Source organism: Haemaphysalis longicornis, unplaced genomic scaffold (genome assembly GCF_048455015.1).
Source record: "Haemaphysalis longicornis isolate Haplotype H1 unplaced genomic scaffold, Haemaphysalis longicornis Haplotype H1 scaffold_16, whole genome shotgun sequence".
In the NCBI taxonomy this organism is placed as follows: Eukaryota; Metazoa; Arthropoda; class Arachnida; order Ixodida; family Ixodidae; genus Haemaphysalis; species Haemaphysalis longicornis.
In genome coordinates this window covers 17,644,262-17,656,175 of record NW_027526266.1, presented here as the reverse complement: position 1 = coordinate 17,656,175, position 11,914 = coordinate 17,644,262, and the positions used below count along the sequence as shown (strand labels likewise).

Below are 11,914 nucleotides of genomic sequence, written 5' to 3'. Positions count from 1 at the left end.
TGCAGTTGTATGACTCTCTATTACAACTAAAAGCCAGTTTGATGCCTGAATGAGCCAAAGAGGCGATCACGAATTTGTAAAAACACAGTGCTGGCCCCATGTTTAATCGTTATAAGAAAAAAAAAACTTTACCGAGCCCCTACACAGATAACCAACGCGTTACTGTTAATTCCTCGCTTACCTGCAAAAAAGTAGCTCCAACCAAGGACTTGTGCCTTGAGATTGCTGGAGTACTCTGCAATTTCAGGCCCCAAGTTCTCGGTTCCAACTGTTTTGTCTGGGCGTTCGTGAGTGAGTGAGTGAGTGAGTGAGTGAGTGAGTGAGTGAGTGAGTGAGTGAGTGAGTGAGTGAGTGAGTGAGTGAGTGAGTGAGTGAGTGAGTGAGTGAGTGAGTGAGTGAGTGAGTGAGTGAGTGAGTGAGTGAGTGAGTGAGTGAGTGAGTGAGTGAGTGAGTGAGTGAGTGAGTGAGTGAGTGAGTGAGTGAGTGAGTGAGTGAGTGAGTGAGTGAGTGAGTGAGTGAGTGAGTGAGTGAGTGAATCAGTCAACTAGTCAGTCAGACACTCATTCAGTGAAAATTTCAGACTAAAGAAAACTAAATTTTAAGCGTTCCAACGAACCTTCATTTTACTGCTTTTAGCTCAGCGTAACCAATCGGTGTCAAAAAACTTGAGAACCCCTACGAACGTTTTCAAAATGTTTTTATTTCTTTAAGATCACGCCAAGCTGAGCACACAGCCTTGAAAGCACATAAACAAGTACGGAATGCATGAACCATCATTCGAATTATCCACAAAACGGGATCCCAGCAGTCGCCTGAGAATTTTGTACTGCGTGCGTGTGAGAAATATAATCTGAACTAGTCATCTGTCTTTTTTTTTACACAATCAGAATCCCGGTTCTTGCGCAGCGTATTTGCCAAAATGAGGGTGCCCAACAGCCCGGCGCCAGCGAGAAGGGCGCCTCCGACGACTACCGCAGCAGGAATGATGACTTCCTTCACAACTTTGCCGGCGTAATGTTCTACCTCGGGCGGCTTGATGCCAAGCTCTCGGAGGAGGTCTAGAGCCCACGTCTGACAGTTGTTGCTCGTCAGGTGGTACTGCCCGGAGTCGCACATTTTCTTCAAGAGCATTTCAAGTAGTCGATCAGGAACACGGTGCCTCCCCAGGTACCTCTGCAGGCGAACGAAAAATGGACCAAGAAAAACATTTTTTTTTCAATGCGGAAGCATTCAATTGCACCTTATTGCACAAAAGTGAGTGATTGTTCAATTAATCACATTTAGTTGTTTAATGGTGTAAATGGTAATGGAGGAGGAAAGCATTGAAAAAACTAAAAATTTTCAAAAAGAAGAAACCAGTGAAAGCTGTAAAACTGCCCGAACAAAATCAAAATTTTTTTTCTTAAACATCGCCGCCGCACGACAGATATAAAAATAAAAAATGGCCGAAAAAACCAACCGCAGCAAAAAAAAAAAAAAAACAGGGTCCTCCAGTGTTGGAGAAGGATGACCAGTGAAGCAGGGCACAGTTCAGAGAATTAAATGAAACAAAACACGTTTGTTCGCAATTTGCGACTGCGCATACTTCCCACCTAATTATCTTAAATAAACTTGTAAGTACTACAACATTCTAGCGTAAAAACCTGGGGCTGTCCGTCTCCTGCCTGCTTCGTGAGCAGCTTACTGTCTGTGTAAGAAACCAATGTACCATACTCGTTCCCCGGAGGACCGCAAAATGGTCGCATCGGGCCGTGAGGCGTCCATATGTTTCAATCTTCGCCAAGCCGACGGGTATAGCAATGGTGAGCGCGCGAATCCTGGCTGCGAGCGAGAGTCCATACTCTCCCTCCTTACCCTGCCACCAGTACATGCTTAAAGGGGCCAGCGGTGCTCTGCTCGGGCTTCAAGGAGCCATGAGGACAAAATACAAGTTGGGTTTATTAGAAAGACTGCTTAGTCCCGATAACAATGATACCAATATCATTGCAATCTTCGAACAAATAACGGAGATAATAAAGAAAACGTGTGAAGCAGTCGCGACCCCGTAGCCAATTTCCCGAAACTTTTTCATGACGTCGCGGAACCTTGTTTCTGCGATTGGCGGCCGCCTAAATGACCTGTCGCGACGACACGTGACTGGGCGTCTGTAATGGGGCCTCTAGTTCCATTTGACCGCCTCACTTAAATGCTAACGTGCAGTTAACGCACTGAGAATTGTGTTTTATTGTTGGCCCGTGTGACGTTATTTTTGCTCATAACACGTCACTGTGGCGCAAAATTTGAACGTTTTTAAATACTTCTGGCTTTTTTTTCGTTAAAAAACCATCTTTTGTGGCTCTAATGCAACTGAGTGAGATACTGAATCCTAGTTCTTTCAAATTAAACGAAGTTGTATTTTCTCTTCATGGCTACTTTAAACGTGAAGGAGACCAGCCTAAATATGACTTCGGAAGCCCTTCTAGCTAGGCCAGAAAGACACCGGCACACACGAAGAGCCCTTCAAAAAGGAAACACAAGACGCTCGCTCTTGGGTGCGAAAAATATCCCGTTTACGCCTATTTATCCAAGCACGCAACTTGGAGGAACCGACGCATGCATATTCCGCTCCACTCTCACAACAATTCCGCGCCCTTGTGGTATCCGGAGAAGGGGGACCAACGACGCTGGACTCACCACGCCAAGTATTGCGGGAAACGAAACATGTATGTAGTTTGCGGTCGAGATTATTTCTTATCTGATTGTTGATTGAAACTTGGATGCACTGGAGTGTTTTGCGACCGCCCACATGGGGTTGTCCGCTTCCCTGTCGCGTTATAGGCATCGGTCAACGCGACGTGCACCCTGACAAAATTACTGCCGTAATGAATGTGAATTCATTTTGTTGTTTTCTAGAGTGCAATAAACTTAGTAAAGTCTAATCAACCCACATGAATTCACAGCAGCGATAATTCGAACCGTATTTTGGCTTACGATGCCTCGGTGACTTCGCAGGATTCGAACTGCTAACTCCGTGTGCTTGCGACGTGCACGCCTGTAGGTAATGTGAGGTCACTTAAGTGCAGGGGAAGAGTTACTGAAGGTATTTTAGGTAATTTTACATTATTATCAAAGAAATGTTTTACAGTAAAGCATAAAGCCAAGTTGGAAGAAACACGTTTTCTACAGTATGAAGTCCGAGTCTGCCAGCCGAGCAGCGATCGCATTTTTTCTGTCGCAAGTAGGTCAGTTGGTTGGGAATCAGCTAGTTTGTTGAGGGGTAAGACCAGAAAAGCTTACTGCAGCAGGATTATCAATAAATGTTCAGTGTAGCCGCCCGGAATGCTAGAATCTAACTAGCACACCTTAATGGGCAACTTGAATGATCCTCCTCGCCATAGAATACAGGTTATTACGGCCAGACCACCCTTAATGTCTTAGCGCAGTACTAATATGGAGCATCAAACTCTTACAACTTTAAAGTGGTGATTTCAGGCCCCCGAAGTGCCTTTTTTTTTTTCTTTCTTCTTTTTTTCCTGACCGGTTTTCTTAAATGGCATGTGTGGCGTATGCAATTCGGGAATCAACTTTTGGGCGCGGTATGTCAGCGCGATCTATTACTGCGCGGTCTATTACACGTACAAGCAAAATACAACGACAGTTGTCAATGTTCCTCTTTTTTTTCAACGCGTTTGTTAAAATTCGAATAGCATGATCGCACTGTAAGGACCTGTCTAGTATAACAAGCGAAATTATCGGTGATGTAAGCACCAAATGGTATTCATATTGTACGCCTGGGATAGCTGATTACAGGGGATCAGGTTATAAACTGCAAGTCTGGTTTTCTATTTGCTACTTATCAGGTAATCCTTTTCGTCTCCCAAAATCTTGTTAGCCATTCCTAAAAGTTGACGGCTACGAACATTCGTCGCCTTCTATTCTTGTGCACTGCGGGGAGCGTTTTTGGTCATCACAGCTTTCTGCCCCTTCCTGAAGCTAACGATTTTATGACCAACACCTGGGTGTCAATGTGCGGGTATTTTGTAAGGTATTCCGAAATGCTACCTCGCCTGTTTTCTTTATATTTTCTATTCTATTAATAACTGCCTTGGATCAGCAGACGGGAGGTGTTTAGGATCTCTCGCGTCTTTTTTTTTTTTCAATGCTTGCTACTCCTACCAGAATTAATACAACGAGAACTACAGGTTCGTCTTAGTTCAACAAATTCACCGATGAAAGTCATTCTCGTAAAATAGTAAAACAGCGTTCGGTCACAGCGCTTGTCACCGATCCTGGTGTCTTTGTAACGCATTTTGTTTTCCCAAGGGTAATGCGTTGGGCAAACCAAAAAGCACAGCTTGTGTGGACACACCTGAACACATACAGGAACGGTGGTAAAGAAGCGTCGAATTCATTCTTTGGGGCAAAGTGCCCGCGGTGCAAGTAGCAGGAAGAATACAGCAGCCACCTCTCTTAAGGATACTTCCGCGCGTAGTGAACACATTTCTCGCTGAGAATGTCACTCACATCAACCGGTCAATCGGTTCAAAGAATTTCATTAACAGACCAGCACGTCCTTTTTACGGAGGTAAGCATGTGCTGGCTCAAAAGTGCGCGGGGCGCAAGAATGAACCCGCGTGCGTTAACGCTTTTTTAGTGCACTTTTTTTTAGGTCAGGCGGAGTCTTGCTTCAAGCCCGTGCACCAAAATTTACAAGTAGACCGCGCTGAAGTTAAATCTAAATTGTTAAAAACCTGAATTGAAGCGGGTAAGAATTTTATTACAAAGTTAGCGTTTGGTTGACAGATGCAATCACCGCTGACAGTGAAGTTCTGATCGTCACCGCATTATTCAGACGCGTAGAACGCGTAATTACTTCCCTGCAACGGTATGACAGTGCAGTCGATGGTGTCTCTGCCTCGGCGGTGCAGTGCGCCCTTTATGGGTTCGCATGCTCCCTATAGGTCCTATTCTGGTACTGGGACTGGCGACAGCATAATTGTATGATTGAAGTGCCAGGTAAGCAAGTTTCACCTAACCCTGTTAAAGAAACAGTCTTCCATTGTTTTTCCATTGAAAAAAAAGGTGGAAATGCGGAGGTTTTCAAAATCAGATCCAACAATCCCTGGCTTTATGCGAACACCTGTGTCTCATCGGCGCGGTTTACTGCCCTGCGATTATGCTCTCTAGCGGTTTTCGGATACCGGCGTTCCATGGCTTTTCCTAGCGTTCAACCATCGTCGTCTTCAGACCGAGGGGTGCATTCTCTAATTTTACCCGTCCACGCGACCCTCTCCAAAACCAAACTGCTTAGATTAGTGCCACGATTGCGGCGTTACATTTCTGGGACGACGAGCAGTCCTTCTTTCCCCTTCTTTCCCACGCACTGCCAGCTATACTGGATTAACTTAAGGTTCTTGGATGAGGCGTCGTAATGCCCACTACTCCGTGACTGCACCTATATGTCATAAAACCCCACTCGCTATGGAGGACGGGAGCTGATGTGGTTAGCTGGGCTAAACGCAGGCGTGTGGAGTAGGTGCATTCTGCGCAGAAGAAGCAGTGGGCAGTGCCCGCTCTTGACCGACCTGATACAGACTCATGCCTCGTGACACACTTGCAAGGGGTGGGGGGGGGGCTCGTAAGCTGTCATGGAGTTCAAGGTAAAGCAGCAGAGGAGATGGGGCTTAATTTGAGGGCTTAAGTGTTGGAAGAACTATAGTTCACTACTGCCCACCAACGACTCTCCTCTAGGACCTCCCTGCCCGTCCCTTTTGTCCCATCTCGTTTTCTTCAACCTGCTCACAAATGACACCGCCTAGAATTTGGCACTCTTTCTAGCATAAATATTTCCAGCACTCTGCGGCGTTGCTAATATTACCCCTGGACTGGTTTTCACTTCACTGACTTAACATGCTGTCTCTTTGTTCGCCTAAATCCCAAACGCGTAAAGGTATGTTCTTTTTTTTTTTCCTATGAAACACCTGCAACCATTTCATGTTGTCCTTTATCTTTATTTAGATAAATTTACAGTAAGGAATGTGCCGGAACGGCGAAGTAGGATAGACATCCGCTTCATAACGGTAGAGACTCTTTACTTCGCCCCCATCATCATCATCGTCTTTTTCTTCTCCTTCTGCAGAGATTGATCGATTCAAACATTTATTGGAGGAAAGCGGAGGCCCGGAGGCCGTGCCTGGGGTAATTGGCAGTAAAGGAATGGCGGAGTAGCAAAGGTCTTCGCCACACAATTGAATGTCCCTTCTTTTAGCACTTATTTCGCATCCACGATGTTAATAAGGCCCTTCTCGGTATGGGTAGTCACCCAGAGGCTACACAAATCTCGCAAGGACACTCTGTATGTCATAATTGTCTAGTCCTTGCAGAAAATCGACGTTGTGATTTGGAAGGTGTAGAGTGTCCGTGTCTGGAGGGACGTGACGGAACAATTCCTGTCTTTGGAGCGCGAAATGGCTGCACACCCACGTGAGGTGGTGAAGGTCAGATGATACATTCTGTTGGCAATAAGGGCAATACGGTGGTGGGTGCCCATTCGGATGGTACCAGTTCCTCGTAACAGAGGGCGTGTAGGCACTGTTGGCGATGCTCTTGTTAATGAATACCTCCGCAAATATCTTCCAGTACGTTTTGCGTGGACTACCGACAACGTCAGTGCGAGACTGAAAGCTTAGCTTTCAAAAGCATTAAAACACGCGTGTACAATTCTGTACCGCCAACGAAACGCAACTGAAATTGTGGGGTTTAAAGCGCCGAAGCTACATACACCTGTGCTATGAGGCGCGCAAATGCAAAGGAATTCGGGTTAATTTCACAACATAGGTATCTTTCACCTCCGCCAAAAAAACGACGCAACCCGTGTTTTCGGTGACAACGTTTAGTACAGCCATCCAAACCTTGCTTCGAAACTATACAGGCGAAAAAAAAAACGTACACGTGATACATTAATTGAATAGGCCTGGACAAAATAGAATTTTTGGCTGCGTGCCGTGTTGTTCAGGTTAGGACATAAAAAGCGGTAAGCTAGGCTTACAAAGCACATTGAGGCCAATAAAAATACAGAAAACAATAAAGCAAGTGCAAAGAAAGTGCGCAGGACGTCTTGCATTGACTCACGGCGTCAGAGCTGGTACACGCAGCTATTCCGGCTTTAAACACGATACACCGTCTTACAACGGTTTCAAAGAACTCAGATGTTTTCTGCCGTTTTCGCTCTCAAAAACATTTTTTTAAAAACGCATTGCGTTGAGACCTCCACTCGTCCGGTGCAAATATCATTTGACTTTTACTGTAAACGAAGTACTGCATTTGGAGAATTCTAACGCGCCCACTTTTCGCTATAAGTAGCCTTCAAATTTGTGTGCGCGTTGCAGTCCCGCTGCAAACCGAAATTGGCTTCAAAGCGGCCAGAAGCACTGCAATGAAGGCGAACTCGTCCCGAAATCCAACTTAATCCAACCCAAAACAATACGTCAACCTTACGCGAGTAAATTTTGGAGCGTCCATTCGCCAATGGGCGTAGCTTTGCCAGCTGTTGCCCATATCGCTGCTTCTGCAGTCATGGTTTCGTTTCAGTCGTTATGCCTCCGATGAGGTGCCACTATGAAGCGTCTATTATTCGCAAGGTAATTTTACTTGCCGACAGCGAGTTCACACGAGCAGCGTGAAGAAGGCGTCCCGGAGAAATGGGTGCGAGATTCATGTAAATAAGTGAAGCCACATTTATACGCAAGGCGGCACCGGCCCTGAGCAGGGACGTCTTCGAGAATTCAAGACTCCAGGAGGAATTCATAAATTAGCACCGATAAAACGACCGACTCTTCAGGCCTAAAATATTAAAGTCAAGGTAATTCAAATCGCAAATACTTTCCATGTTCCCTTTTCCAGTTTGAATGCTAACAAGAGCCGGATAAAGATTGAGTTTATGAAGTACAAGGGGTGTTTGCTGCCACAGCAGCGTGTATGAAATAAAATATCGTCTGTCAGGTACGTGGTGTCATGTATTTTACACCTATGTGATAAAATCCGCATGAACCTATTTTTTAGAATTTTCATGCCTAAAGATGCCAGCCCGTTGCAATAGTGGGCCCCGTTCATACGCGCCCACTATCGTAACGGGCCGGCAAATCCGGTGAGAACGAGTCGCTTACCCTCTTCGGATAGCACTTCTCGAAGGCGGCCCTTTTCTTCCAGTACCTCCGCCCCGTCAGGTCTCCGGCAGAGTCCATGTCAGCGTCACAGATGAGCACCTCATCGTCGCCGTAGTCGAAGACCAGCAGCCAGTGCTTATTCCAGGAGTCACCGCTCGCGCAGCTCCCCGACGAGGCGAAGTAGGAGAGCACGCTGGAGGCCAAGTTGAAAGACTCGGCCTGCTGAACGGGCGCGTTGCAAAGGTACACATCGCACATATCAGAAAACACCGAGCCCGACATATTTCTAGTTTCGGGTGCCCGAACAACCCTCCTCGACCTTCAAACGGTTGCCTTGTCGGCGTTGACGACACGAAAGTAATTCCGGTCGCCTTCCGTCAGCAGGTAAGTTCCCGAAGAAGTGGAGGCGCTGCCCGAATCCTCCAGTTGTTGCAATCAGAGCCGCCGCTGCGGCTATAGTGGAAAAAGCGGGGCCTTCTCCCCACAGCGCCGTCGAACCCGAACATGTTTAACCGCCAAGCTTGGCGCTGGTGTGCCCCGCCCGAGGAGATCCCGACGCTGCGCGCGTTGCCGCTATGCTGCTGTTAAAGGATTCACGCTCGGTTTTGATGTTTTTTAAGCCGCTGCACATGCTATTTTTCTGTGCGTAATTGCAAGAGCAGCCTAGCCGGCGTTACGCTGATCTTTAACCGTTCTGGGTTCTTTCTTTTGTTTGTAATTTGGAGAGGGCACATGCTTGCGGCGGTCTCTTATTTCCGAAGGGCCATGGCCCATGCAGTTTGAAAGGATAAGACAATAGCGTGTTGCGGGACTGTACCCCTAATACATTTATGTGTTTGCTGCAAAGATTTTATATTTGCAATTTGTTTTAGCCTGCTTTTATTAGTTGAATTCCTAACTGTTTCATACTATCTTACGTCCGCAATACGTGGGTTGCCCATTTTATGAACTTGTGCATTTGTGATATGGTAACTGTGTTATGTCAATATATGGCCAGCGTACCGATGAACGGTACAGTTGTAAAATGATCACGCTATAAAGTGTGCAGTATGGTGCTTTTCTGAGTATTACAGTTGCGAATATTGATGCTTTTCACTCGAGTGAAGTTATTAAAAACATAGCGTGTGTGTTGTGTGGATTAGTGCACTGCAAGGGCCCGGCCCGGCCTAGGTGGCACGCATTTTCTCGGGCCCGGGTGGGGATGGGCCTTCAATTTTTTTTTTTTTTTCCGGCCGTGCTCGCCTGGGCGCATACATGCAGTGCCTGAGGCCCGGCAGTCGTGTGCCGCAAATTCATGATTATTGATACTGAAAGTTTGCTCATTGAATGAGGTTAAAGGGAAAAAAAAACATCGAAGTGCGAAGTCACTACAGCTCCGATGAAAATATATTTCGCCGATACTCCTGAAATTCCTTTTCTGTGTCCGTATATATATTTACAAAGCTGGATCGAAGTTTAAACATTTTAAGTCCGATATACTCTCTATGTTACGTTTTCAGGTTGAAAACACCAAATGTTTTCGGAGTCATGTGTATAGTCTACCGGACGCGGGCTTACCCGCCGCGGTGGCTCAGTGGCTAAGGCTTTGCGCTGCTGAGCACGACGTCGCGGGTTCGATTCCCGGCCGCGGCGGCCGCTTTTCTGATGGAGGCGAAAAGCAAAAAACGCCCGTGTGTACGAGATTTCGGCGCACGTTAAAGATCCCCAGGTGGTCAAAATTAATCCGGAGCCCTCCACTACGGCGCGCCTCATCGCCTGCGTTGCGTCGGCGCGTAAAACCCTAGAATCATCAATCGGACGCGGGCTTATGTATCAAAACAGTTTGACATTTTCAGGTTTGTTTAGTAAATTTTGTCGGGTGGGGCCGGGGCTGGGGCTTATATTCAAAAACTTTCTCGGGCTCGGGCAGGCTTATATTACAAAAATTTGTCGGGCTCGGACAGGGCCTGGGAACTGCGGCCTGTGCAGTGCTCTAGCTTGCATCAGATTTGAAAAAAAAAAAGAAAAAAAAAAGAAAAAAACGCACCACACTGTTTCCTCGGTTGACAAAACACGACAGAAACGTTATCAAACAAAGACACGCAAGCCTCGATCACTAAAGAACGACACACGCGGTCTGCTTGGTTTGCCAAATTGGTGGAAAAAATGGAGAGTAGATGCGCATGACATAGCCGTACTTTTCACATAAGAGTCTTGATGTATTACTAATAGCATTCGCAAAGTTATTGCAACGCGCATTCGCCACACCATGAAGGAATTTACACTAAAATAGAACTGCTGCCCCTCGAATAGAGCCCACAACGAACGCTGCGGGTTGCGTTATAATTTTTCTTTCTTTCTCTGTGTTCTTTTATGTTTTGTGTGTTTTCTCCAACGCGCGACGTTTGCGCGCATTACCGGGACCCGTTGGGCATTGCTCGCGCGCTCCGGCGAGTTGACGCTTTCGTGTGGTTCTGATTATTCTTCTCCGTAGCTGTTCTTGCTTCAAGCGCACCGAGCTTTTCTTTTAAATGCAGAGCATTTCAGTAACTCACGATGTCACCCGCGTTGACGTCCGTAGTCGTAGTCCGCACCGTCGTTGTCCGCACCCCTCCCCCTACACTATATAAAAAAAATACCATCCGGCGCCTGGTTTCGATCCCTCGACCCTGCGGGCGGAACGCAGGGTGCTCTACCCACTGCGCCACAAAGCCGACACAGAATGGGAGGCTACGAACGCGCCTTATATCCTTGACTCATTCAAACTACGCCAAGAAGCTGCTGATACAACGCATTCACTACCACCAACTCCCCAAACAGTAAACGTTAACGCAATACACCCACCCCCTATGCGACGCATTTACTCGAGTCCCCCTCGCGGGGAGATGGGCCCAATTTTTTTTTTCATTTGCATTTCGACTCAGATGTGGTTTCGGTTCTGTTTCTCCCTTCGTGTTCCTATAGTCTGCTATAGTTAAGCGCTCCGCACGTTCATTGTGCATGCACGTGGGCGCGCACACACTGGTAATTATTTCCAGTTCGGAAAGCGAACACATACAATAAATAGATAACACAATGACATTGCCTCCCCGCTGTTGAGCCGCTGCACAAGATCCTTAGAGAAAATCGAAACCAGCTAGCAGCCGCACATGATCTTGGTTTGTGAGTTTGTAAGAGGAGCCTAGCAGAAACCACAGTTGTTTGAATGTTCTTGGTTCTTTGTTTTAATTGTTTGTAACGGGGATGTAAATTATTAAATGTAAATAATGTGTAATTATTTTATTTATGGGCCTTCAGTGTGCAAAAAAGTGTGCAGTTTTAAAATGGTCGTGCAGTAAAATGATGCCGTGTGGCTTGGTGCTTTTCGGAGAATTGCGGTCGCGAATCCTGTATTTTCACGCCTTTCGATGACTTGACTGAAGTTTTAAGACATCTGTCATGTATTCAGCGTGGGTAAAATTTGGAAAAAGACAACGTAAGCTTTTATTATACGCACGACGCTGTTTGCTCAGTATGCAAAACTTGATAGAAAAATCAGCAAAAAAGGAAGGCAAAAGCACAAACATTGACGTACGCTGGCCAGCCTAAAGCACGCCACTCATCCCTCAGTTGACACAACACGATAGAAAAATTATCAAACAAATGAAGAAAAAAGTATCTCCACGCTAGCCTCGATTGCTAAAGCACGGGGTGCGCGCTCTGCTCGGTTGTCCAAATGCGACGAAAAAAGGAGTAAACCGTCAATACACGACGTAGGTACCTTTACCCTAAACACCTTGGTACATTAATAG

At 46.4% G+C, this 11,914-nt stretch overlaps 1 protein-coding gene across 1 annotated transcript; it reads right to left on the bottom strand.

Annotated features, from left to right (window-relative positions):
• Nucleotides 1-573: 573 nt before the first annotated feature.
• LOC144166132 (uncharacterized) lies at nt 574-8,486 on the bottom strand. The gene is made up of 2 exons (XM_077695744.1): nt 8,145-8,486; nt 574-1,173 (listed from the first exon to the last, which is right to left on the bottom strand). The coding sequence occupies exons 1-2, from the start codon at nt 8,424-8,426 to the stop codon at nt 856-858; spliced, it is 600 nt and encodes a 199-aa protein (XP_077551870.1). The 5' UTR covers nt 8,427-8,486; the 3' UTR covers nt 574-855.
• Nucleotides 8,487-11,914: the final 3,428 nt, after the last annotated feature.

Bases quoted from the DNA above. Each gene is read 5' to 3' on its own strand.
- LOC144166132 (XM_077695744.1), bottom strand. From the start codon at position 8,426: ATGTCGGGCTCGGTGTTTTCTGATATGTGCGATGTGTACCTTTGCAAC. The intron at 1,174-8,144 runs GTAAGCGACTCG...GTTCGCCTGCAG, and splicing joins AGAAGTGCTATCCGAAGAGG to AGGTACCTGGGGAGGCACCG.